Source organism: Budorcas taxicolor, chromosome 1 (genome assembly GCF_023091745.1).
Source record: "Budorcas taxicolor isolate Tak-1 chromosome 1, Takin1.1, whole genome shotgun sequence".
Taxonomy (NCBI): Eukaryota; Metazoa; Chordata; class Mammalia; order Artiodactyla; family Bovidae; genus Budorcas; species Budorcas taxicolor.
Genome location: NC_068910.1, coordinates 125,788,972 through 125,816,433, shown reverse-complemented (window position 1 = coordinate 125,816,433; position 27,462 = coordinate 125,788,972). Strand labels below are relative to the sequence as shown.

The window sequence follows — 27,462 nt, the reverse complement described above, 5'->3', positions numbered from 1 at the left end:
ATCATGACACTAAGAACTTTATTAGTCTCCTGTCTAGTTTCTCGACTGCATCTTCCTTCTGACCTCTAATTTCCCACTGCCAAAATAACCTCCCAAAGATATCAGGATCTCATCTCACTCCTCTACAGTCTAAAGTAGGCTTCTAAGTAGTAGACGACAAGGTGAGGTTTGAATCTTCTCTCAGGCATTCGGAACTCTTCCTGATTCGGTGTCTCTCTCCAGCCTTCTCTCTCTCCTCGTCCTTGCTAGTCAGGGAAGTCTTCCTCCACTTCCATTCTTTCTTTTATGTGTGTTCTCATGGCCATGCATAGATGTGGCCTTCCTCCACCCTCCTCTTACATGTGTGCCAAAGATTACTTCCAATACCAGTTTTTCTCCAGGAAGCCTCCTTCTTGATCACCTGTTCTGAACCACCATTGTGTTGAGATTCTGCTCTCTTATAACGCAGTTCTCAATTACTCACTGATCCATATTATTCCCTGTTCAATGTGTACTCACTTTCCTTCTCCATCATGGGTGTGAGTTCCTGGGTTTGTGAAGATAAGAACCCTGAATTTTACAATTTTGCATTATTTCTCAACACCAGAGAGGACTGGGCATGGGTGGTGACTAATTTTGGTCCTTCTTTATAGTGGAGAACAGATTTGAAAGGCCTGCTTTATCATTGTACAGTGACCATGTTTGGCCCTGCTTTAGGAGGGGCTTTCAGTGGCATCGTTGTTGTTTAGTCGCTAAGTCATGTCCGACTCTTTGCGACCCCATAGACTGCAGCTCACCAGGCTCCTCTGTCTATGGGATTTTTCTAGGCAAGCATACTAGGGTGGGTTGCCATTTCATTTTCCAGAAAATCTTCCTGACCCAGGAATCAAACCTGCATTGGCAAGTGGGTTCTTTACCACTGAGCCACCAGGGAGGCCCTGCAGTGGCATACCCTTTGTCAGATTGCATTAGGGCAGCGAGTCAGTTTTGGACATTATTATTTCCCTGAAGCTTAGCACAGGGCCTGTCATGTGGTAGACATCAAAAATATCGATTATTTCAATGAATTGTTTTGTATATGATAACATGACTCATGTGACACATCTCGTGAATCCTCTTCTCATAGAAGCAGTGCTCCTACCTTCACTACTAAAAGCAAAGAGGGCTGAGAAGGTGATTTACAGACAGTACAGGAAGATACCCTTAAGTAGGCAAACTTTTGGGACCCTTTGAATAATGTAATGCCCTAACACTAGACTTGCCCTGCAGCTCAATATTGTCAGTAAACTCTCGAGAAAACATATTAGTGTTATTTACATGATTTACAGCCTCGACATATTTAACTAGGCATTCCATTTAGATTTAGCAGGATAGCTATTGCCTGCTAAATAAATAGAGATATTAGGTATGGAAGAGAATATTTAGCAAAGTTTAGCAATTTAATAGCATCTGCTTATCTTAGGCACTTCTTAATCTGTAACACAATATTTTCTTACACTGACAATTAGCATCTAATAACCATATAAAGGGGAAGTAAAGTTTATATCTGAAGTAAAGCACCAACTGGGACACGGTTTTTGTTTATTTTATTTTTTTCTCTATTTGGTATAAATGACAATCTGCTTGGTATTCTGTCAGTTCTTATTGGATGAGTGGCAGCTTCCTGCAAGGGAACAGCAGAACTGCTCTAGTGCAGCAACAGAGAAGGCTGGTACGTGGAAACTGTTGATCACTTGTGATAGAACATGGCCTACTGGGGGGAGTCTTACCAACATGAGCAATCCTGGTTAACTCAGCCTTCTCTCCATTCTTATTTCTGTCTTCACCCAAGCCAACTGACACTGGATGACTAAGATTTCCTTCTGTCTCCTTGCTTCCATTATTGTCCTTCTACAGTCCTTTGTCCATATGGTATTCAGAGCAATCTTTCTAAAATGTAAATCCGATCATGACGATCCCTTGCTTAAAATCTTTTTAGTGATCCATCAAGTCACTGGAACAAAAACCTAAATTTCTCACCTCGGAATCTCTTCAGGATGCTCTGTCCTCAATTTGTAACCTCATCTGCTTTTCCAGCTACCTCCCATAACATACACATAAGGTGCAGGCCAGTTTATTATTCTTGTTTTGGTTCCTGGTGCAGGAGGTCCCCATTCTTGCCTCAGGGCCTTTGCACATGCCATCTCTTTTATCGAGAAAGGTCTTTTTTGCTGATTGTGCATGGCTGCCTCCTTACATTTCAGGATGTATGTTCCCCTCACCACACCTTCATGCCATTTTCTCTCTATCACAAGTATTTTTGTCCGTGGCATTTACTCTCCAAAATAACATTAATATGTATTTACTTGTTTAGTGTCTGTCTCTGCATCAAGGATGTAAGTTCTGTGAAAGTTCTATGAAAACAGAGTCTTGGTCTCTCTTGATTCATAAAAGTGTATTGAGTGAATGAATGGATCATAAACTTACTGGACATGTCAGTATATGCGATTACACACCTGCCTCCACTCTTCCTCATTTCTCCCTGACCTATTCTCTGGTTGTAGGAATCTAGTCATTGCCACAACCACAAATAGAGGATATGATTGCCTGGTTACCTGCTCCTACTAACATCTTGCTGTATTGAAGGTGCTGCTACCACTATCTTTCCAGATGTTGCAGTGCTCTTCCCATGTGAGGGGTAGATCAAAAAGAGTAGATGCAGCTTTACTTGGCAACTGCCACCTCCTTGTGCATGGTGGCAGAGTGGGTAGTCTCAAAAAGAGGGAGGTCCAAGGGCTAGTGAGTATGTGTCTATGAAGTAATTGCTTACCTATGAAAGTTAGTTTGTTGGTGGGGAAGGACCCAAACAGCTTCTCAAGAATCTCAAAGACCAAACTTGGACAAATCTAAGCACTAATACCTACGAAAAGAGAAAGAGTGCAAAAAGAAACAGAAGACAAATGAATCACAAAGGCATGAGCTAAAAGCGAACCATGAAAGAATGATTTTTAATTGTGCAGAATATGGCTTGAATGTTCGAACTACCGAAGGTTCTGTAGTACAGATTTGAAAAATATTTAACTGACCCGAAGCTGATTGGTTTTGTTAGGCACAGAGACACATGGAGATGAAGCTATTGTCTTCAAAGGAGCCACGTTCTGAAGGAAATTCACACAAGATAGTGCCATGCTTATGAGCATAAACCAAGATACTTGAATATGGCTAAATTATGATGAAATCATTGAGGATGTCAGAGCAGGACTCCTAAGGAGAAGTATTAACAATTCTGCATTTCCAGTTCATATGGAAATGCTAATTCCACTTATGTAAGTAAAGCACAGGCATGCCATTATTATGATTAAGACTTTACAACTGTAGAAATGTAGAGTGGTGTATTAATAATATTATAGACATGTTTAGCATAAAATGCAACCAATGTAACTAAGTTAAGCTGTACATTCCAGGCTGCATCTGGATTTCTTTCTTGTGAACCTATTACCTTACAAAGCTGAACAGAAGGATAAACCTTTCATGCTTCTTAGGGTTCTCAGACATTAGCCAGTTTTGGTTTTTGTGGCAGCATTTGTCCCTAGAGAGTGCCAGAATCTTCTAAAGCCTTTTTTTTTTTTTTCTAAAGAAAGGCACTATGTTATTTTAAAGTAGTAGTTAAGATCATCTTCCTTGGGTGATGATGGCTGTTTCACATGGCTAACACCATACTTGCCTCACAACCTGAAAGAATGTTCATTTTTGCCAGCCCTCTTGGAAGAATGTCTATAGTAGTTTGAAGAAAAGTAGCTTGCATAAATTTCAGTAACTCATCTATGGGTTTCCTACTAGGCGTTTCTAAGGAAAGCAAGCAGAGGAATTACTATTGGAGTAGATGTGGAGGAGTGACCATTAGGATGAGATCACTATATACAGACCATCAGATTTGTTAGAATCTATTAGATCTCAGTGAGAGATAGATCACAGAGGACAGAAAACCAGAAGGCGCTCATGAGGGACTGCAAAGGGGAAGGACTCTGAGAGAACATAGGTTGAAACAGAAGTTTATAGTATACCCACAAATAGATTTATTATTGTGTAAATGATGAGATTAACCACCTGAGTGGGCTTGGACACTCAATCATTCTTTTCTCTTATATTCATTAATTATAGAATATTCCTGCTAAGGCCAAGGGTTGGGTTAGAAAACTGTATTTGAAATGCCATCTGGACATAAATGATAAATATTAAAAAAAACTTATATAATAAACTTTATGATTTTGAAATTATTCAGAAAGTCCATCTGAATTATCAAATATCTAAATTATCAAATTACCTAAATAAGAGAATTTTTAAAATGTTGTGACTTCCCTGGGGGCCTCGTGGCTAAGACTTCACCTTCCAATGCAAGCCGTGTGGGTTCAATCCTCGGTCAGGGCTCCAAGATCCCACATGCCTCATGGCCAAAAGACTGAAATACGAAACAGAAGCAGTACTGTAACAAATTCAATGACGACTTTAAAAGTGGTCCATATCAAAAAAATCTATTAAAAAAATATATTGTCCTCTTTTTGTATTTTACTTCCAGTGCACACGGTAAGTCAATTTAATTCAATAAAAGTTGCCAAGAAATGAACTTTATCTATTGAAACTATTAAAATATTGACAATATATTGAAAGTATTTAATAATTGTATTATATGATTTTTCTTCATATAAATACGTACTTAGGATTTTATTTTCTTGGGTGCTTAGGCATAGGTCTATTGCAATTCTGATTGTAATCCTGATCAACATATCCATCCTTTTCTCAAAGTGATTAGAGAGATGAACTCCAGATGTGACTGATCTGCTACAGAGTCCACATTCCAATAACTTTGGTGTGAATTATTTTGTATCCCAATATGTTCATCTTTATTCGTTGTCCTAGGTCTCGACAAGTCTTATAAGTAACTTGAGATTACTGGTATAGACAAGTCAACACTCATGTCTAGGCTTCTGCAAGGGATATGCTACCACCCCACCATACTTTTGCCTACTCTGGAAAAAACTCCTTCTTTCTTTATTCAAAGTGCAGTCCACTGATGAAAGAGAATTTTCATACCCTTGATATATCTATCCTTCCCCTCAGTATCTATTGATACTTCTCCTTGCAGGGTCACATCGTTCACCTATCACCATTAATGGAAAGAGATGTTCTAGAAGCTCCAGTCCTCTGTGTCTTTCTTCTTCCTAACATGGGACAAACACCACCCACTCAAAGAAATGTTATATCTAAACACTTGTGTCAGCCAACACTTCGTCTCTGAAAACTCAGAAGCATCCTGCCAGGGATCATGCAGCTTGTTGGCAGCAGTGGATGGGGATTGGTACTCCTTTCCTTGCACTCTTGGCATAGAGTTATGTAATCCTTCCATCTGCATTTGGCACTTGAAGCTCATTTCCCATTGATATTGGGAACCACAGGATTATGGGTTTTGTTGTTCAACCTGCACTTGGCTTAACCAGGTGTTTTTTTTTTTTTTTTGCCTTGGCAAAATAGGTTTCAAGTTTTAAATAGCTCAGTTCCAAATTAGTGGTAAAGCATCATTGGTTTATTATCTGGGACTCTTTATTATCCTTAATATAGGAAAACTTGATATATGTAAATTTAATGTATAGTAGAAACAAAATTAACTGAAGTCCATCAATCTTGAATTTGTGACCCTTTAGATTTCAGTCCTTCCCAAGTTCTTTTCTTACAAAAGCAAAAGGTCTTCCTTCCTTTCCTCACATAATCCATAAGAATGAATCTACTTTGCAGTTGATAAAATATAGCAGATAAATTCTTTGAATAGTCTGGTGAGACAAGGCAGGTGTCGGCACAGTAATCACCTCCACAGACTTGTATTTTAGTGGAGTTTGATAAGAATTCCTAAACATATGTCTTCTGTTTCAAATATCCTTGGCTAATCATTTGTGTAAATAAGAGGAGTAAGTATAATACATGAGTGTGTATGTGTATATTTGTGCATTTACTTGTATGTACATGGAATATTTAGGGAAAGTTATATAAGGACCTGGAAATTTTTGTTGCCTCCAAATAGGAGAAATGGATTGTCTAAAGACAGGGATAGGAAAGATAACTGCATCTCACTCTACAGCATTCTGTACCACTTGATTTTGGCACCATGTGAATGCCTTAACTATTTGAATAAATAAAACTAAAAGGAAACAAGTTTTGCTAGGTACATATCCATTCATCTTTTATGCTCAGCATCGGTGCCTAGGAAGATGCTAATGGTTTGGGGCTCTCAGGAGTGACTAACACTGTAGGCTCCTTCTGGCCCTTCTCACTTGGATTGCCTCGTGGAGAAGAATGACAAATGATGGTAAGCTATCTTCCATTCACTGCGGTGCTGGATGCGGCCCTAGTGTCACCCTGTAAGTGACAAGCTTTCTGAAACACAAATCTCCTTTCTTGCCTAAGGACGTTTTGAGAAGCAAGCACCAGTGAAACTTGGGAAGCCACAGAAACGTGCCACTGAAACAATAGTCCTTAGTACCATTGCTCACGTGTGGGACTGAGTAAGGGTTTCCTGGAGAGTGAGGGATCAGGGATCAGCTGCTGAGGCTGGCACTTGGAAAAGACAAACCAAGCATTCACACTCCAGGAAACTCAATACCAGCATTGTGTCCAATCCATCTTTCATAAGGGGGCTCCAAGAGGGGGAGGGGATAAAGGAAGGAGAGAAAATAAACCTTATTAATCCTGTGAAAGCCAGCGCAGGAGAGAGGAAAGAATGAACAGATGTGAGCATGGAAAGCCAGTTGCCAGGAATATTTAGTTTTGAAATCCACTTTGGCTGTTAATCTTCAGACTCCGCTGTCAAGTTTCTTCTGCTTTGCATTCCTCATCCCATCTTTTAGCAGCGGTCCCCCTCCACCCCTCAGTCTTTCCTGCCCTTCTCTGCTTCCCTCCCTCCATCTGTCAAGGTTTGCCTTTTTCTGGTGCTCTCTCCTTCCCCGGTCCCTCTCCCTTCTTTCCGCACTCTTCGCCTCTCCTTCCCTGGACTCTTTCTCCTAGTCTTGCATAGCTCGAGTCCCTCTCCTTCTCCCTTCTTGCACAGTACCTCCAAGCTCCATCCCCTCTTCTTAAGGAAATCAGCCAGGCCTCAGATGGAGCTGTTGTCCTGACAACCTAAAGGCGCATCAGGCTTTCATTGAGGCTGGCTGCGGCTGAAGCGGGCAGTTGTGCAAAGCGAGGGGCCACGCGGAGGGGAGGGTGGAGGGGCTGTTGAAATCCGCGGGGGGCGGGGGAGGTGCCGAGCGAGGCAGGGAGGGAGGGACTGGAAGGAGAAACAGGAAGGGGAGGAGGGGGAGGAGGGAGACTCCCGGCTACTGCCGCTGCTGTGTGGGTTTCTTTACACTCGCTGGCAGGCTGGGTGCCTGCTCCCTCGCCTACCCGCCCGGGAAAGTGGGTTACGGAGGGAAGAAGCTCCTCTCCGAAGCTGGCCAAGGAGCATCCAGCTAGAGAGAGCAGAGACCACCTTCCTTTTTGCCATCTTTCCTGGAGGGTTTTATGTTTGTACTCTCACCTTTAAAATTGTGTTCCTTTGACTTTTTCCCACCTCAGCTCGGGTTTGATGAGGGCTTTGTGAAGTCTTAGAGGGAGAAGAGACTGCGCGAGGGAAAGAGAGAGGCAAAGTGGAAAGGAGCGTAGATTGCGGAGCGCGGTCCGCCTCTGCTGTGGATGAACGCCCTCCGTTGGTAAAGCCCGCTCGGCGAGCAGCGCGCACACACACGCCCTCCAGAGTAGCCCCGACCCCGCACCTCGGCGTGGCCACCATGGTCGCCAGAGTTCAGCCTGATCGGAAACAGTTGCCTCTGGTCCTACTGAGATTGCTCTGCCTTCTTCCCACAGGACTGCCCGTCCGCAGCGTGGATTTTAACCGAGGCACCGACAACATCACCGTGAGGCAGGGGGACACGGCCATCCTCAGGTAGGGCTTTCGGGCAACTTTTCTGCGGCGCTTAAGTGTGTGTGGGTGTGTGTTCTCCTTGAACTCCAGCTCCTGATACTGCAGGCTTGTGGAGGGAGGGGTGTGTGTGTGTGAGTGTGTGTGTGTGTGTGTGTGTGTGTGTGTGTGCGCGCGCGCGCGCGCGCTTGCTCGCTCGCTCTTGCTTTCGTGCGCCTTTTATGGTCGGGTCGAAATATCTGCCAACAAATCTCAAGGGGATCCTGGTCCCTGTCCAGGACCAGCAGGGTTGATTAAATGTTTGGTTCTTCGGATCTTGTTTCTCTTACTGAGAAAGCATAACTTCGTCTATGGTATTAGTAACATTAGGGTGGTATTGCTTTTGTGACTGGAGATGCTTTGCCCAAGAGTTTTGTTAGGGTTCCTTAACTGAGAAAGAAGAGTTGTTGGTTGTGGCTTTTAGAGAGCGTACGCAGGCTTGCATTCTCCGTGATGTCTGTGTGTATGTGCGTGTGGGTATGTACATAAAGGCTCTCACTCTGCCCCAGCAGTAGTTTGGTTAGGAGACTTTTCCTAAGGATCTTCTCATTGAAATGGAGGGCAGTAAATCAATCTTTAGAACTTTGGTTAGTTACTGAGCCTTTTCTGGTATGTGAATCGACATCAACACAAGAATGAAGAGGAGAAAAATAAAAGGAACTTGCCAAATTGCTGTTATTTAAGAATAGAAGTCTTAAGCACAGAGGTTAGGAAATAATTAACCTGGCATAAAATGGATATTTCAAATTGATTATTGACCTCAACATCTCATCTCTATGCAGTTCTGCCAAACTCTGAAATATAATTTGGGATTGAAATTTGTAAAGGAAGAGTCCCAAGTCCTTGGAGTTTGACCCCTATAAGGGACAGTGAGCTGGAGAAACTCAGATGGAACCTAGCCATAATTCTGTTTCTAAAAAGCTCCTAGCCTGTTTTCCTGCATTTCTTTTCTCTCGTTCCCTTTTCTATCCACTGCATATATCCCTTGTCTCTTTTTATAGCTTTCCTGGAATTTCTATCAGATACTAAAAACATTAAAAAAAAAAAAAAAAGGAATGAAAGAAAATGTTCTCCTTGGAGATCCTTTAAAATCTTATTTCATCCAAATGAAATGACCTAGTGTCAGTCTGTCTGGCTGGCTATTATTGCTTGTTGTGGCAATAAAAAGCAGTATCCTATAGAAAAGAAGCCTCTAATCTGTGTGCAAGGAGCTGATAGTGCATAAACCCTGGGGCATCAGGGAGCAGTTCTGTAGCAGAGCTGCCTACAGCAGCAAAGTTTTCCTTCCTTTCCTCAGAAATAAATTTGGTTGGCTGTCACGGTGTCCTGCTTTGGGATCGCTCGCCTTGTTAGAGGGGAATGTGTACATTGTGCATGTTGTGTTGTGTGTGTGTGTGTTGCTGTGGAATATAAAAACTAAGAAAATCCTAATGTGTAAGTATCCCTTTCTTCATTTCCTGAGCACTAGATTATGAATCCCAAAGATCCTACTATCCAAAGCATATTTTCCCTTCCAGCTCTCCAGCCCTGTAAAACCTGCAAGTGTGATTTATCCACACGGAGTAATAAGATTTATAGAGTAATTTATCTGTTTGCAAAGGGATATGGACATAATGCAGAAAATGTTTTTGCAAACACATAAGCATGCCACCTTAACTGCTAGCATTCATATTCCCTAACATCATTAACCCTTTACAAGTGAAGCAATCTCTGTAAATTTATGCTATTCTTAGAAAGATTTGTTTTCACTGATTATAAAAATGAATATGGGAAAAGTGAATACTCTGGGTGTATAAGTTTTTATTTATGTGTCCATGAACTTTGTAACGTCTTTGTAATTCAGCATCACCTATGTCTTAAGCTACAGTTTTCAAAGAGTTAGATAAGCGTGTCAATGCTAATTTAGAAGGAAAAAAGGAATTCTTATATTTTTGTGCACTGTATGCATACAAATGTATGTCTATGAGAGGCAGTCTCACTACAGAAATATCTGTATATGATATGTACATACTTCTGTGTCTCAAAAGAAATAGAGTTTTCTTTAAGCAGTACACTTTAGTAGACGTTGAAATGTGGTAATGGTAGATCGTGAGAATAGAGAATAAATGTGGAAGCAGTTATTCCCTGGGAAGGAGAAGGTAGACAAACAGTGCATATAAAGAAGTCACCTGAGGGAGCCCATTGCTTTCCCAGACCTCACCTAACTTGCCCTCTTTTTTATTTCCTTTGCCTTAGACAAGGCTTTATTTTTGGGTTCATGGAGCTCTATCAGAAGTAACTATGGAGAGAGTTCCCTTTGTTTTCTTAGCTGACCTTCTTCTCAGTCTCTTTAACTGGGTCCAGTAAGCTTTGTGGGTCGGTTTCCTGCTGAAGAATGGCACTCTTGCTTTCTGTTTACAAGTCTAGCCTGGGAAAGGCTTGCTTCCACTTTATTTGTGACATTTTACTGGGAGCATGAGCTTCCAGGGGAGGAGAGGAAGGAGAACTTGATTCATTGGAAGCCACAGTAGATGTTTGGCATAGAGAAAGTGAAATGGCAAAGGGAAAAAACGTCCTCTCTCAGTGAGTCTGTGGCCCTGAATGATCTGAAATGGCAGCAGGAGACAAGGGAGGCTTGTGATTCTGGTGGTCCAATGACGGGAGCTTGGCTGACTGTCCCCAAGACGTCTACCTCCACTGCCTTACTTCCATGATCAGGTGTTTTTCTGGGGGGAATTGATGCCTATTTTTGTATAAGTATGGTCTTTGATATAAATGTGTGTCTTGATAGGAGAGCATATACGAGTCTTGGTGTCTTGTTCTCTAATTTCTATCTTTCGTAAAGAAAGAACAGAGTGAAGGTGACAAAACTAGTTGGGAAGAGAAAGAGTCTCATGTATACCTGCCTAACCCTGTTGTTCCCCAGAAGGAATTCTAGATCTTTCTGAGCGCCTCTATAAGAGCCTGTGAGAATGAAAGGAAACCACAGCACCAACTTCCGTCTCAAAGGCAAAGGGTCGGAGTGTGGGTCACAGACCAGTGGCAGAAGCAGCAGCACCTGGGTTGCCTTCCTAAATCCTGCCGGACCAGAATCTGCATTGACATTGGTTTGCGCAGTAAAGTATGAGGCACATTTACCCACCTGACCTTGTTGTTGTCAAGTCGCTCCGTCGTGTCCGACTTTTTGCGACCCCATGGACGGCAGCGCCCCAGGCTTCCCTGTCCTTCACCATCCCCCAGAGTTTGCTCAGACTCATGTCCATTTGAGGGGAAGTCTCGGTTGCTTTTCTGAAGCCACCTCACTACCACTACCCACAAGTGGAAGAGTTCATCCATTACTGGATGAGTTTCTAGCCCTGGTCCTTCCAACCCTCCTCCTTGTACTCAGGCTCCCATGGGGATTCACTTCCTGATGAATCTTGGCAGGTTGAAACCATGCAGACGTTTTGATAAATTAAAGGAAGAGTGGAAATAATGTTCCAATCTGGCCTTTAAAATTTCATGTTTAACAGTCCCACAAACAGTATTTTCAATCATAGCAGCATATGTCTGGAAAGATAATTATAAAATAGTTAATTCCAATATATCTGCTCATAAGGTAACTTTGTAGAAATGACATATATGCATATCTGGACATATTCCCTAAGTACATGTGTGGTGAGACGCAGAGGGCACACATTAGTGTTGTGACTGTAAATGTTTAAAACTGGGGGTATTGAAATTGTATTTATTTCACTAGTCTGACCCTATTTGATGCTTTCAGGATATTATAATACTTTCTATGGTGATAAGATTTTTCCCATTTAAATGTAAATGTACCTAGTAAGTGTTAGGTATAAGAAACTAAGTATCTATGTTTAAAAGAGTTAAATGTTTAGTTTTTCAAAATTCTTGGTCTTTATTTCCTTGTTTGTTTCTACACGAAAAGAAAAAGAAGAAACATTGGAAAGATGTGATTATTTGACAGCAAAATGTAAAAGTTTTGTGCAGATTTCAAGGGAAAAATGGCTTCTCTTCTATAAAGCATCTGGCACGCCTACATTCACAAAGAAACTGTCAACAATCAAACTCCTGACACAATATGCGATTTTTCTACCACTTATAATTATTCATTATTTGAAAACAAACTTTATGTTTCTACAGGGAGAGTTTGAGAAAGTTTTCTTTTTCTGTAGCTAACTCACTAAAGGTAATCAAAATGTATGGGTTATTACTGACACTTTAAGGACTGATCATTTTGCCCATTAAGTCCTCTATCAAATATATTTAGTAAATAATGGAATGAATATTTGTTGTCTAAGAATATAGCATATCATATACATTACTAAAGATGTTTATGCATTTATATCAGTTACTGTTCATTTATGTCCTGAGGAACACAGCAGCAAATCTCATGTGACAAACGCAAACTGTGGTAATTTGTGTTTCTGTAAGTATGAAACACATACATACAACACGTGTTAAGCTAATTGTCCTGTGCACTTTGAATGAATTATTTTTAGAACTGTGGTGGTGTGAACAACCAAAGATGACTGACTCATCTACTAAATCAGTTGGTGAGGGTTAAACATTTGAGTTTCTTGAAGCCGGTGGGCATTATGTGGGCATAATAGCAAACTCAGGCCCCCCCCCCCCCAAAAAAAAAAAATTTAGTGCGTTAGTGTGGTCTCTGAGAGCTCCAAGTACCAATGACTATGACTCAGCTGATAGGAGGTTTCCTGAACGTGTCCTGGCACTGCTTGCTGTTATCACCAGAGCCCAAAAGAGCCTACCCTTTCAGGTACCCTTATGACCATTGGTCTTGCTCTTCTGTGGATATCCTGCCTGTTACTTTGTATGACTCAGGAGTGTTGGGCTATAATTTTGGATCTGTCCTTGTATGCTACATGACTTTGAGAACATCTTTTAAATATTTTGAGTTGGTGGTTTCATTTATAAAATGACAAAATTACCTGCTTTAGTTATTCTATAGGGTTGTTTTAAAGACCCCACAAGAGATAAAGTAGTTCATTTTGGTAAATCGTAAACTGCTACATAAAGCAAAAAGTGTCAGTTCTCTAACTACACGTAGCCAATTGTTTAGACTGTAGGGAGCTCTTTTTTAGACCAATGTTTCTCAAACTTGAAGGTGTATCCAAATTGGAAAGTGAAAAGGTGAAAGTCCCTCAGTTGTGTCTGATTCTTTGTGACCCCATGGACTATACGGTCCATGGAATTCTCCAGGCCAGAATACTGGAGTGGGCTGCTGTTCCCTTCTCCAGGGGATTTTCCCAGCCTAGGGATTGAACCCAGGTCTCCTGCATTGCAGGCAGATTCTTTACCAGCTGAGCCTTCAGGGAAGCCCAAATTACCTGGAGTGCTCATTAAAAACACAGACTACCTGGCCCCCGTCTTCAGAGTTTCTGATTTCAGTAGGCCTCTGGTGGGGGCTGAAGTCTGCATTCCTAGCAAATACTCAGATGGTGCTGCTGCTGCAGGGCTGGGCCACACTTTGAGAACCACCCATTCTGGCTGCTACATGTGTCTTCTGTAGATGAGCATCTTCAGTATCTGATAGTCACTTGCTAAATTCCAAAATCTCAGAGCCTGTCCCAGGCCTGCTAAATCAGAATCTGTATTTAACAAGATCCCAAGTGATTCATAAGCACATTAGAGTTGGAGAAATGGTGCTGCAGAGAGTTCATAACCGTGGCTGAACATTATATTCTACTGGAAGCCTTTTTAAAAAGAATGACGCCACATATTCCCTACTCTCTGAAATCCTGATTGAATTAGTTTGAGATGGGGCTTGGGTGTAGGTATTAAAAAAAGAATGATTCTGATATGTACAGAGTTGAGAACTACTGCTTTACTGGTTGAAAAATCTTTTACAAACCATGTTCAGGGCAGCACTTTTCTAGATATGTAGGAAAAAGTATAGTCATGTGTGCATTTTGGGAAATATTTCAACAGCATAGATGTACAAATTCAACTGAGAGAGAGGAAAGAGATCATCATAGATCCATTTTTTCACCACACAGTCTCATCCCTAGAGTGTCATGGAAAATAGAGTGATTTTATTTTAATATGGATCCAATGTATATAATACCTCCTGAAATAGCATTAAAGCTGGATTTTTCACGTCCTGTTGTCTGTGTCCTCTCTTTCATTTATGTTACCCAAGACACAAAAGATACAAAACGATTTTAGATTTTTTTTTTTTTTTTTAATGGCAGAAAAGAGACTTTATTTAGTTAAGGAAAATGTCTTTGGTCTTATTCAAATAGGCTTACTTCTGTGTACTTCTGTTATCATGTTTGCCACAAATATGATTTACAAAATAATAGCTAGATGTTTGCAGAATTCATCTTAACTTTACTTGGTGATCAGTCAACCTGAAACTAATAGGCAAGTGTTTATGTCAAAGATAAAGAATTTTTATCAAGGGTATAAGTTTAGAATGTTCAGAAGGTAGAATTGTCCCATGATATCTGTGAGGATTCATTCCAAGAACCCCTTCTATACCTAAATCTGCAGGTGCTCAAGTCTCTTATATATAACAGAATGGTATTTGCATGTAACATACGCGCATGCCTCAATATACTTTAAGTCATCTCTGGATTACTTGTAATACCTAATATAATGTAAATGCTATGTAAATAGTTGTAAATAAAATGTAAATGCTATGTAAATAGTTGCCAGTGCCCTGGCAAATTCAAGCTTTGCTTTTTTGGAACTTTCTGGAATTTTTCTTCCAAATATTTTCAATCTTCAGTTGGTTGAATCCATGGATGCAGAATCTGTGGATACAGAGGGCCAACTGTAGTCAGAAGACCAAGATCTAAACATCTTGAAAGAGTCAGATCTATTAAATGTGTGTAAGTGACACTTACTTGACCTACTACGCAAGCTATTCCTATGATCAAATGAGACACTATGTATCCAACTGTTTTATAAACCGTAAAATGCCGTAAAATGTAATCTCTTGGTAAAATTTTTATCATTATATTCACAGTAGGAAATAACTTTTATAAAATTAGAAAACTGCAAACTAAGCTTTTTATTTGTATTCCTATAAAAATAGAAAGTTGGCCATTTGCTCTAAGATGTTTGTATCAATTCTTTTCAAGCTCTTTAAAGTAATGTGTGTCTTAGAGTATAGATGAGCTTGCTATCAGGAATGCAGGATGAGTGAACACATTTTTGTAGTCACCTGTAATCAAAACATAATCTCAAGTTAATGAGTGATTAACCTTTCAGAAGAAAACATGTTGCTTCAGAGTTTGTTAATTACTATGGGTAAATTTGTAGAAATTTAGACTAGGAAAGGCCTTGGAGATTAGGCAGTCTACCATTTCCTTTTAACGTGATATAACTGAGAAGAAAAAATTTTAGTTGGCTGTCCAAAGATTTGAGTGACTATTTGAGAACTAGACTAGATGTCTCCTATTTCTCATTTCAGAGTTCTTTATTCCACAGTACCCCTGAAATTGTTTTCTTGTTATACCATGATATGCCATTGTTGCCTCTCTAAAAATTGTTAAAACATCTCTTCCTCTTTCCCTTCCTTCCCCGATTCTGCCCTCTCTTTCCTCCTCTCCCTGTCCTTCCCTTCCCCTCCCCTTGCCTCCTTTCTTCTTTATTGTTGCCCCACCCTTCTCTCTTCTCACCACCCTTTCTCTTCTCTCCTCCTCACTCTCCTCTCTTCACTTTCTCAGCCCTGTGTATCAAAACTGAACTTAGCTGTAGAGGATCATCCAGGTAGTGCTGATCAAGGAGGGACTTTTCAGGATATGCATCTTTCCCATGTTTGCTGTCCGTCTGAGCCGGATGGATTTTCTTTTTGTGTAGCCTCCATTGTATCATACTCTCAAAGCTATATTTGGTGGAAACTCTGCAGAGATCTCCTACCCTCAACAACTTTTCTTTCCTTTTGTTTTTAATCCTTTCCTTCCTGCTTCTGATACTCCTACCTGTTACTCAGAATTCTTATTTGAATTCTTACCTGATTTCATTCCTATCCGAAAGTTCTTTGGCCCAGTACTTCTCTTGGGTTCCTAAGCTCTACTACCTTCTAATGGCCACTTATGACCTTCTGCTTGGTTTAAGTCTCCTATGATTTGTCCTTCTTGGAGACTCGACTAGGATGGCTGCAGTAAGGTTGTGGCCTCAGTCAGCAGGCTCTCCTTTGCACAGTCTCAAAGGGTACTCAGTCTTTGAAGACACTGGTACTTGTATCAGATTCTTTCAGTGAAGGTAGATTTTTTATTTTTTATTTTCTAATTTGTACAAAAGTTACTTTGTCCTAATAGTTAGGACTGATGGTGGTAAACTGGGAGGAACTGGAAATAGCTCTAGACCTGTCTCTGGGGATGTTGGAGGCACCGCAGGCACTTATGCCCTGCTGCAGGTGCCTCGGGAGTTTCTGGTGTGGCATGAGGACAGGGTCTCGTGAAACTTTCTTACCTGGTAAGTGGCAGAGCCAAGGGAGGTACAACATGGGACACCAAGAAAAGGGCAGAGCACACAGTAAGGAGAAAATAGCAGGTCAGCAGCTTTCAGTGAGACCCCCCCGCCCCCAGGTGGCAGGCAGTGTTACAGGGAGGTCTCTCAGCTCCTAGTAGAGATTAAGTCTCTAGACTGAGGCTCAGAAAAGCAACAAGAGTCCTTGGCTTAAACACTGGCTTGAACAGGACAGAGTCTTCAGTAATAAGGGATATTCTCCAGGCATATTGCCAAGATACGTAACTTGCTCAAGAAGTAAAAGAGAAGGATGTAATCTCTAGAACTGAAGCTCTGTGTCAAAGCTGTTGTAACAAGGGGTGACATGGAGATTCATCTCAGAATGCTGAAACCCATCTTTTTATACTTTTGCTACATAAGTTCAGGATCATAAACCCGGTCCAGCTTTGTGGGGTGAAGATGAAGACAAAGGTCTGCAATGAAGTAGGAATGACACTACTTGCTTCTCCTTGCTGTAGGTAACCTTACTGGATTACATCTTTAGTCTACTTAGACTTTCCAGACTCCAGACCGTTGGCAGAACCATGGATCTGAGCTCACCTGACTAGCCCAAGCCTATTGTCTTTCAGTATTACTCTAGAAATGTCCCCAGATCCTTCTCATCATTCACAATGTAACGTCAGAGCTCCTTGGCCTGGATAATGCTCCATGACCTGCTACTTCACTGTGCCCACTAATTCAGGACCACTTACAGTCAGTGCCCTTGAGCACACTAGTGTGTGGTTCTTTCCTTCCTTCATGATGCTCTCCCTGCCTGGAACCTCTTCTTTCCCCTCACCATCCCTCCCTTCATACTTCTTTGTTCGGTTGCCTCTATGCTGCTCTTTGTAGGCTCCAGGTTAGTTCTGGTTTTGTCTGTTTCAGGTAATCTTCCCTAATTTTCCTCAGTACCTTATTTATTATCACCAACAGCCACTCTGTGCACTGCCCTCCAGCTTAACTGAGATGTAGTTGACAAAATTGCATATCATTAAGGTATATACCGGGATGATGTGATATATGTATCAGTTGTGAAAAGATGACTAACATCAGGTTAACTGACACATTCATCACCTCCTATGGTTATCTTTGTGTGTGTGTGAGAGAGAGAGAACACCGAAGATTGACTTACCTAGAAAACTTCATATATACAATATAAAAACCATAGTCACCATGCTGTGCTTTAGATTCCCAGAACTTACTCATCTTATGACTGAAAATCTGTACCCTTTGCCTAATATCTCCCCATTTCTGCCACCCCTCAACCCCCTCACAATCACCATGCTGCTTTCTGCCTCTATGACTTTGACTTTCTTAGATTCTGCATGTAGGTAAGACAATGCAGAATTTATCTTTATCTGTCTAGCTTATGTCATTTAGCATAACGTCCTCCAGATTTATTTACATTGTCGCAGAGGGCCAATTTTTCTTATTTTTTTTGATAGCTGAATAATATTCCACTGTGTGTATATAGATAAAGCTCTCCTGCTTTCTTTATCCATTCTTACATCCATGAATGCTTAGTTTGTTTCCATGTCTTAGCTATTTTGAATAATACTGCAAAGAATACAGGAGTGTGGAGATCTCCTTGAGATAGTAATTCTGTTGCCTTCAGATATATACCCAGAAGTGGAATCACTTCAGTATATGCGTATCTCAGTGTAGTATTTACTACACTTAAAAGTTATACTCACTTGTATCTTGCTTCAAATGTCCTATTAGCTCTTCAGAGTCACATGTCTCATCTACGTTACCTTTTCATCCCAGTATTTTTAGTCTATACCCCATAGGTGCTCAGATAAATATTTGCTCACTGAATTGAGCAGAGAGGGATAGTCATACTATAAATCAAGCTGAGCAGATATTGGTTTATGAAAGAAGAAATAAATTAGAAGGAGGCATGGGTGAAGCAAGTTATGTAGTGGTGGAATCATCCAGCCCTAGAGTGATCATGGATGCGTGGTGAAGAAGATGTAGTAAAATAAGAAATTGATTGTTTTCTGATCATTAGTGAGCTGGATTAGGGGGTTTTGCTAGAAATATCAATACTTTGAACATTTCTCATTGCAGCTATTTTCAAGGACAGCTTTCTAGAGAAGGTCAAATAGGGTATTTTAGGAGAATTGCAAAACTTAAGTCACACGGCCCAGACAATTACGCAGTTTCCTCTGATAGATGAGCAGCTTGTGCCAGAGCCAAGAGACCTTCAGTGCTCCTGAAGTGAGGCGTATCCACAGTCTGAAGAGCTCAGCCTCGCAGCAGCTGCCTGGTAGAGAAGGATATACTTTCTGGAAACCGCTGAGACTTTCTCCCTCTACTGGTGGCCATGAACTTTCAGGGACCAAGTTGGGGATTTGGGAGCAGGATTGTTGTGCACCTCATCTGTTCTCCTTTGATGTGAAATGAGGCAAGGGGCAGAACACTCACACTCATTTGACTCAAAGTAATTGTTCACACTGAACAATGATGCCTACGTGAGTTTTGCAATGTCAGGTTCAGTACTCACTCCTGGAGAAATTCCAGCTTGAATGTACAGTGGGCTTTGTAATAATCCCAAATTCCCTTTTGTACATCCTGCCATAATGCACAAGGGCACTGTTTGTATTAGGTCAGAGGGAAAATGCAGCCCAGATTCTCATACAATAATGCATTAATATTTATCCCGTTGTAATCTTCGATGATGTGTTTCTATATGGAATGTCTGTATCTTGAAGTTTTCAAAAGTTAATAACATCCTTTCTGAAGCTGTGCTTTAGACATGTTACTGTTTTCCACACTATCCTTCTAGAAACAAAAGATAACAATGAAAGGGATACAGTTCAGTACTAAGTCATAAGCTACCAAAATACATGTGAAAATACTGATTGTGAAAAATAACTGGTTTTCTTATTCCTGTTTTTTGTGCTTCTTCATCTCATTCTAACGTACTGCATCAGGGCTGTTTATTTTGTGGAGTTTGAAGCACATATGGCTGCCAGTTTGTGGCTGATCTTCATCTTGAGATAACCAAAGATTGTTGTCATCTTGTGTATGTTCACGATGCAATTGTATGAGCATATCTTAAGATCAGCATTTTCTATTGCTGAATCATGAGCTTAGCATATGAATGGGTTTTTATTTGACTCTCTTTTGACCTCTATTCTTCTGTGTATCTTTGGTGTCTAATCTGATGAACTAATATCTAATATTATCACCATGACAAGGGAACTGCCTAAAGTTTATAGGATATTACTAGATTAGAGAAATTCTAGATTGAAAATCAAGAGATTTAGACTTTAGTCTGACAAAAAACTATTGTCTGTAGAAAGTTGGAAATTAGTTTCCATAGTTTCACCTCCAAAACGGGTATAATTCCTACTTGGCTATTAAACAAAGATGTTGGTCTGGTAAAGTGACATTATATTTTTGAATATGGTTGAGTACATCAGATGAAATGCATGATGTTATAAATCGGATGATGATATGCTCAAATTAAAAAGAATAATAAACTCCTATATTATAAATGTCATGAAACGGAAAGTTAGGCTCACAGTTGTGTCTGACTCTTTGCGATCCCATGTAGCCTGCCTGGCTCCTCTGCCCATGGGATTCTCCTGGCAAGAATACTGGAGTTGGGTTGCCAACAAGGAGTGTTGGCATATACATAAGAAGACAAGGAGTGGGTTGCCATTTCCTTCTCCAGGGGATCTTCCCAACCTTGGGATTGAACCCACGTCTCCCGCATTGCAGGAGGATTCTTTACTAACTGAGACACTAGGAAAGCCATAAATGTCATGGTGTAGGAAATAAAACTATTTTCCCATCTTACTGCCGTAATTCTTATATAAAAATGAAACAGCTCAAAATATAGATATTCAGAAAATAATATGTGTTTATACAGAATCTGTTATGCTTAAGCAATTTGTGTCACAGATATACTTAATCTGTACTATATAGATGTGTTTGAACACATTTTTATTTTCAATTTCTTCAACATATATTTATAATTATATATAAAAAGAAAAAGCATACATGTACCCTTTATATGTACACAAAATTTGCATACACAAAGTGTAAATGTGAATATTATTGTGAACTTGGATCATAGCACATTCTAATAGGAACTTAGTTAATTTGGTGCACTAACGATTGGGGAAGTTTATGGCGAACAACCAAGTTTTCCAGGTTATCAAGGATGTGAATATATACAGTATATAAGAAGCATCACATGCTGGCTTTCTTATTTTGTTTTGGTTAATATGTTTTATTTGTAATTAATAATTATGCAAGTTCTAGAATTATTTTGAAAGAGAAGTCATACATAATATTTCTTATTTCTATTACATGTTGGTTATCATAGAGTTCCGAGAAAGTAAAGTGAAATATTATAATATTTTTCCTATGTATATTATGGAGTAGAAATTAATACTATCTTAGCTAAATGAAAAATAGTTTAAAAAATAGTCAATTTTTTAATATATGATCCCAATGCTAGGCTAAAGTTCTATTTTCTTTCATCTCAGTCACCAAAATGTCTAGTTATCTCTTAACAAGCATTTTTCCTGAAGATGAGAACTGCTACTGCTAAATCACGTCAGTCGTGTCCGACTCTGTGTGACCCCATAGACGGGAGCCCACCAGGCTTCCGTCCCTGGGATTCTCCAGGCAAGAACACTGGAATGGGTTGCCATCTCCTTCTCCAATATATGAAAGTGAAAAGTGAAAGTGAAGTCACTCAGTCGTATCTGACTGTTTGTGACCCCATGGACTGCAGCCTACCAGGCTCCTCTGTCCATGGGATTTCCCAGGCAAGAGTACTGGAGTGGGGTGCCATTGCCTTCTCTGGTGTCTTTGGCCACTAAAAGAGAATAATAAGAATTTAAGTTAAACTTCAATTTATCAAGTCAAATAATCATATTTATGCTTTTATACCCTTTTCAATCTTAAACACTCAAGGCATGTGAAGAAATGATTTGAGTAATATAAATAAGTTCAGCTATAAATCTCATATGTATTACACCTAGGTCACTAAAATAACTTAATAGATGATTGTAGAAATATTATTGCTAACATTTAAAAACCTGTAGAAAATAGAAATTTTTCATTCTATTGGTGGCACACAATATTGTCCTATTATAAATAAAAGGGGAAAATAATATTGAATCAGCAACAACAGCAAAAATATAAATGCTAGAATATTTTGAAAAGGAAGCAACAATCACTAGATGCCAACATGGGTTCCCTAGAAACAAACTATAATAAGGGAAATAAATGTCTTTAAAACAAACAAAATTCCAGTACATTAGGGAAATGCCATTCACTCTCGTATCTGTATTTTGACAGGTTTCTCCTGATAGACTTATGAACAGATTATGGATCTGTAATGAGCTAGATTTTTGTTTCACTTGATTGAACAATCAAGCCAAAGAAACTGACTGATAGTGGTTGAGGATTCTCTGTCTGTCCTTGGCCATGTTCAATATTTGGATAAAAAGAAAGCAGGGGGCAAAACTTCTACCATGTGTATGACACAAAAATTAAAGGAATCTCTTTGCTGACAAGTTTATGAGATGAAAATTGGTGCTAGCTGTAGGGAGGCAAATGTAGCCTTATATAAAGAGAACTGGAGAAGGGAATAGCAGCCACTCCAGTATTCTTGCCTAGAGAATTCCATGGACAGCGGGGCCTGGTAGGCTACAGTCCACGGGGCTGGACACAACTGAGCAACTAACATACATAAAAAAGAACATTATTTGTATGTTTATGTGTGTTTATATCATACCTCATTTCAAAAAAAGAGAAAAGAGAGGCAAAGAATTTAGGGTAGTTTGTAATTTAAACAATGCATCATTTAAATAAGCAAAGTAATTTGAGTAATTTTTAAAAGATGAACATTTTTTAATGACCTGGTGGAAATAGCACAGCTTCTGACCAGGAGGCCTAGCTCCAAGTATCATGTCTGTCAATTACCAGCTATGCAAGCATGGACAAATCACTTATCCCTACGGGCCTCAAGGCCTTTATTTATAAAATGAAAATGGCAATAATATTATTTACCTTCTTATTCTAGTAGGTTATTATAAGAAGAAAACAAGAAGGATATACAATTCCAGTTGTCTCTCCATATCTGTGGGTTCTGCATCCATGGATTCAACCAACTGTGGGTTGAAAATAGTTTTTAAAAAAATCCCCCCCCCAAAAAAAAATAAAAAAAATCCCCCAAAGTTCTAAAATGCAAAACTTGAATTTGCTAGAGTGATGGCAACTGTGTACATAGCATTTACATTGTGTTTACAGCTATTGACAAAGTATTTGTATAGTATGTGGTATTCTAAGTAATCTAAAGATGATTTAAGGTCTATGGGAATATGTGTGTAGGTTATATGCAAGTACGACACCATTTTATAATATAAGGGTTTTGAGCATCTGTGGATTTTGGTATCCATGGGATGGAAGTCCTAGAAGTAATCCTCTGTGGATACCTAGGGACGACTATGTACAGCTTGACTCTTGAACAATGTAGGGGTCAGGGGCCCTGAACCTCAGTGCAGTTTGAAAATCTGCCTCTTGTATGCTTGGTTTCTCTGTATCCTAGATACCTCTGTAACTACAACTCAGATTCACACAGCCGAGGATCATGTGGTACTGTATTAACTATTGAAAACATCCAAGTATAATAGGACCTGTACAGTTCAAATGCATGTTTTTCAAGCTGCTGCTGCTGCTAAATCGCTTCAGTTGTGTCCGACTCTGTGCGACCCCATGGACGGCAGCCCACCAGGCTCCTCCATCCCTGGGATTCTCCAGACAAGAACACTGGAGTGGGTTGCCATTTCCTTCTCCAATATATGGAAGTGAAAAGTGAAAGCGAAGCCGCTCAGTAGTGTCCGACTCTCAGCGACCCCAGGGACTGCAGCCTACTAGGCTCCTCCGTCCATGGGATTTTCCAGGCAAGAGTACTGGAGTGGGGTGCCACTGCTTTCTCCATGTTTTTCAAGGGTCAACTGTTTATATTTATTTTCAGTATGTATGTGTGTATTTATTTTATAAATGTCATTTGCTATTCTGCTAAGTGTAATAGATCTGCTTGTGAAGAAGTAAGCTGTTAGTCATTTCATTTTTAAGTAGAGCCCAGGTAACCACTACTGAGAAATGTTATTTAGAAAAAAAAAAAAAAGCCTTTGTGTAGTAGAAGGTTGATTTCTCAATGTCTCTACTACTACTCTTCTGTGATACTCTGAATTTCTACTCTAGTTTATTTTATGTATGTTCTTGCTCATATCCCTTTATAACTTTGATTGCTTATAAAGAATTCCATTCAGAATTAGATCTTCTAATTATTTTTTTAGTAAGTTTTAAAATTCATGCATTTACCATTAATACTTTCTTCCCACTGGAGAATTTGCAACCATGTCAAGAGAAGGGCTGTGTAGAATCAAAACAGAAGATCTATTTAGGTGTTGTATCTTGCTATGTAGAAGAATATAAAAATAAAATTTGATCTCAGAAAGATACTTTTATATTTATGCAGCTTCGTAGAGTTTGATCAGGTCAAATGGTGAGCTCATCACTTACATCTTCTGACTCCCTCTATTTCTTCAGCACTCATGTTAATGTAATTTTGCCTGAAACCCAATCTATGGCCATCTTGCTGCCATCTGAATTTTAAAAATATGAAAAAGGAACTTATTTACAAAACAGAAACAGACTAACAGACTTAGAGAATGAATTTATGGTTATCATGGAGGAAGGATGATGGGAGGAGGGACAGATTTGGGAGTTTGGAATTAACATGTGAACTCTGCTATATTTGAAGTAGATAACCAACAAGGACTTAGTATAAAAAAATAAATTTTGAAAGCAAAATTTTTTATGTTAACTTTCAAATCTCTACCCTATCTTAAACTCTTGTTCAACATGGCTGAAATTGTGCCCTAGTTTACAAAGAGTAACACATGATGCTACCTCCAAGTCTATGCTTCCTGTTGACTCTCTTCCTGTACAGAGGCCTTAGATGCCCTAAGCCTTGAACTTCTCAGATTTGCCTGAGACCTGAAATGACTCAGTCACCTCCCTACTGTTTGATGTAAGAACCTTCCCTCTGCTGACCCTGAAGTATTATCAGGGATGTTCTCCAGTAGAATGGAAGTGGGCAGCAGTGGCCATGGACTTTATTTCCATTAGTCAGTGGGTAAGGCTGTTATTCTTACACTGAGGAGTGGTTTGTTTATTATTGCTGTTCTGTCATTCGGTTGTGTCTGACTCTTTGCAACCCCATGGACTATGGTACGCAGGTTTCTCTGTCCTTCACCCGCTCCTGGAGTTTGCTCAAACTCATGTCCATTGAGTTGGTGATATCATCCAACCATCCCATCCTCTGTCATTCCCTTCTCCTCCTGCCTTCAGTCTTTCCCAGCATCAGGGTCTTTTCCAATAAGTTGGCTCTTCACATGAGGTGGCCAAAGTATTGGAGCTTCAGCTTCAGCATAGTCCTTCCAGTGAATGTTCAGGGTTGATTTCCTTTAGGATTGACTGATTTGATCCTCTTGTAGTCCAAGGGACTCTCAAGAGTCTTCTCCAACACCCCAGTTCAAAAGCATCAATTCTTTGGTCAATTCTGTATGGTCCAGGTCCCACATCCGTACATGACTACTGGAAAAACCATAGCTTTGACTATATGGAACTTTGTAGGCAAAGTAATGTCTCTGCTTTTTAATGCACTGTCCAGGTTTGTCATAGCTTTTCTTCCCAGAAGCAAGTGTCTTTTAATTTCATGATTGCAGTCACCATCTGCGGTGATTTTGGAGCCCAAGAAAATAAAGTATGCCATGGTTTCCATTGTTTCCCCATCTATTTGCCATGAAGTGATGGGACTGGATGCCACGATCTTCATTTTTTGAATGTTGATTTTAACCCAACTTTTTCACTCTCCTCTTTCACTTTCATCAAGAGGCTCTTCAATTCCTCTTTGCTTTCTGCTATAAGTGTGGTGTCATCTGCATATCTGAGGTTATTTATATTTCTCCCAGCAATATTGATTCCAGCTTGTGCTTCATCCATCTTGACATTTTACATGATGTACTCTGCATAAGTTAAATAAGCAGGGTGACAATGTACAGCCTTGTTGTATTCCTTTCCCTTATTTTTCATATCAAGTGCCTTCTCCATAAAAAATGAAGTAACAAAACTTGAAGGTCTTATTTTCTATTCTTACTATTCAGATAACCTCTACTCTCACTAAATATGAGGTCACCCAACAAATTGTGTCCTTCAGTGTATCCAGATAAACCATGCTTCCACCTCCTGCTGAACCCAATCTCTCTCCAACTTCAGCATTTTTATTTCTTATTTTTCATAGGCATGTTTCCTTATTTTATCCTTCTTTTTTTTTTTTGGTAAAATGACTTTAATTTACCCAAAAGCTCAGCTGTTAAAATTTAGAAATGGCAATTATCAAGGTATGAAACCAGTCTCTTTCCTTTTGAGCTGACAGGTTCTTAGCCAATTGCCTTGTCATCACCTTGGTGATGAAACATTGATGGTGAAAGAAACATTGATGCTCGGCTCTGTCTGTGGAACCAGATGACTTTTAAATACAGAGTGTGGCATTTTGGGTAATAGTTTGGAAACAGTTCTGAAAGTCCAAGCAAACAAAAGTGGAGATTTCAAGGGAGGAAGGAAAAAAACAGGGACAGGTCAGGGCCAAGCAGATTAGGGAAGGATCAGGTGTCAGGATTTCAGTAGAACACAGATAGCCCCATTTCAAAGTGGGTTATCTGTGTGTAAAGCTGAAAGTATTTCCAAGAATGTCACAGTTTCCCGATGGAAAGTCTGTGGATGCTAAAATAAAAATGGAGCTCGTTAAAAGATAATGACAAAAGGTCCTAAGAATTATCTAACAAAAGTCCTAAATATGTCAGAGTTAATTCCTTGTGGATAAAGTCTCAGTTAAATTCAGTCTTAGTCCTAAGAATAATGATTTATGCAATCAATTCCCAAGCCCTCGTCTCTTAGGAAGCTACATAATCATTGCAAAGTGTCCAAACTTCCATATATACCTTAAGCATTATGTATAGACATCCTATATCTCACACGTAAATAAACAGATTCTTTCAGATCAGTTGTAGACTATTATAATGAAAAATGCATTAAAGATTTTCTGAATATATGAGAGTTTTGAATTTTTTTTTGCTGGACATTTCCTAAATTAAAAAGAGGTAAGAAAATGTATTTGATAACAAAAGGATCCTCTTATTTAGAAAGGTTGCAAACCATTCTACACTAGGTAAGGATAGGTCCACTGTTATTCAGGCAGAGTTGCCCATTGGCAGGTAAATATGAGAATGTAATGTTCGAAAAAGATCTGAGTTACTGAGGATTACCAACTATTTTCCTGTTAGGAATAGTTTCAACTGTAGATGAAATTGATAAGGGAAAGAGTGTAACATGGGTAGTTACTATAGTATGCATAACCCTGTGTTATATATTCTATGGGGATTAAATAAATGTCAAAAAAAAAGTAAATTTACAGTGAATATTAAGCTTTAGGATTCTTCTCTTACAGTGGCCAGTTACTCAGAAGCTTTGTGTTTAATTTTTAATTTTATTTTTTTAAAGAAAGACTTCATACTGTATAAATTTTAAGCTCCACAAAAATGTATCCATATTATTTTAATCCATCAAGAAACTTGTACATAGGAGAAGTTAAGTAACAATGAAAGGAATATATTCCTAATGGTGGCTCAGATGGCTTTTCAAAAATTGCTGTGGGCTGATGTGTTACTATGGACATTTTTAATGAAAGAACCGAGTCTTAAGTGTTGTGGTGAAACTGAAATGGGGGCAGAGAGAGAAATAGAAAGGCAGGCACTTCAGTAGAGGAGTGAGGGCAAGCTAAATAGGGTAAACCAATCTCAGGTTGTGTGCTAGAAGGAAAACCCCAGGGGGTCTTTACTTCTAGGAAGATGAGTAATTATAATCATGGCCCACCATACTGTAGACTGCTTTGGCTCATCATTCTTCACTGCAAGATACAGCTTTACTATAGATGTTGACAGCTGTTTCGTTGGTTCAAATTTAGG

General features: G+C 39.6%; 1 protein-coding gene across 1 annotated transcript in view; it reads left to right on the top strand.

Moving 5' to 3' along the window:
• The first annotated feature begins 7,772 nt into the window (after positions 1 to 7,772).
• LSAMP (limbic system associated membrane protein) overlaps positions 7,773 to 27,462 on the top strand; it is a 694,888-nt gene continuing 675,198 nt past the window's right edge. Inside the window, exon 1 of the mRNA XM_052642698.1 lies at positions 7,773 to 7,927. Within this exon, the coding sequence (XP_052498658.1) occupies positions 7,773 to 7,927 (155 nt within the window). The remainder of the gene's footprint in view (positions 7,928 to 27,462) is intronic.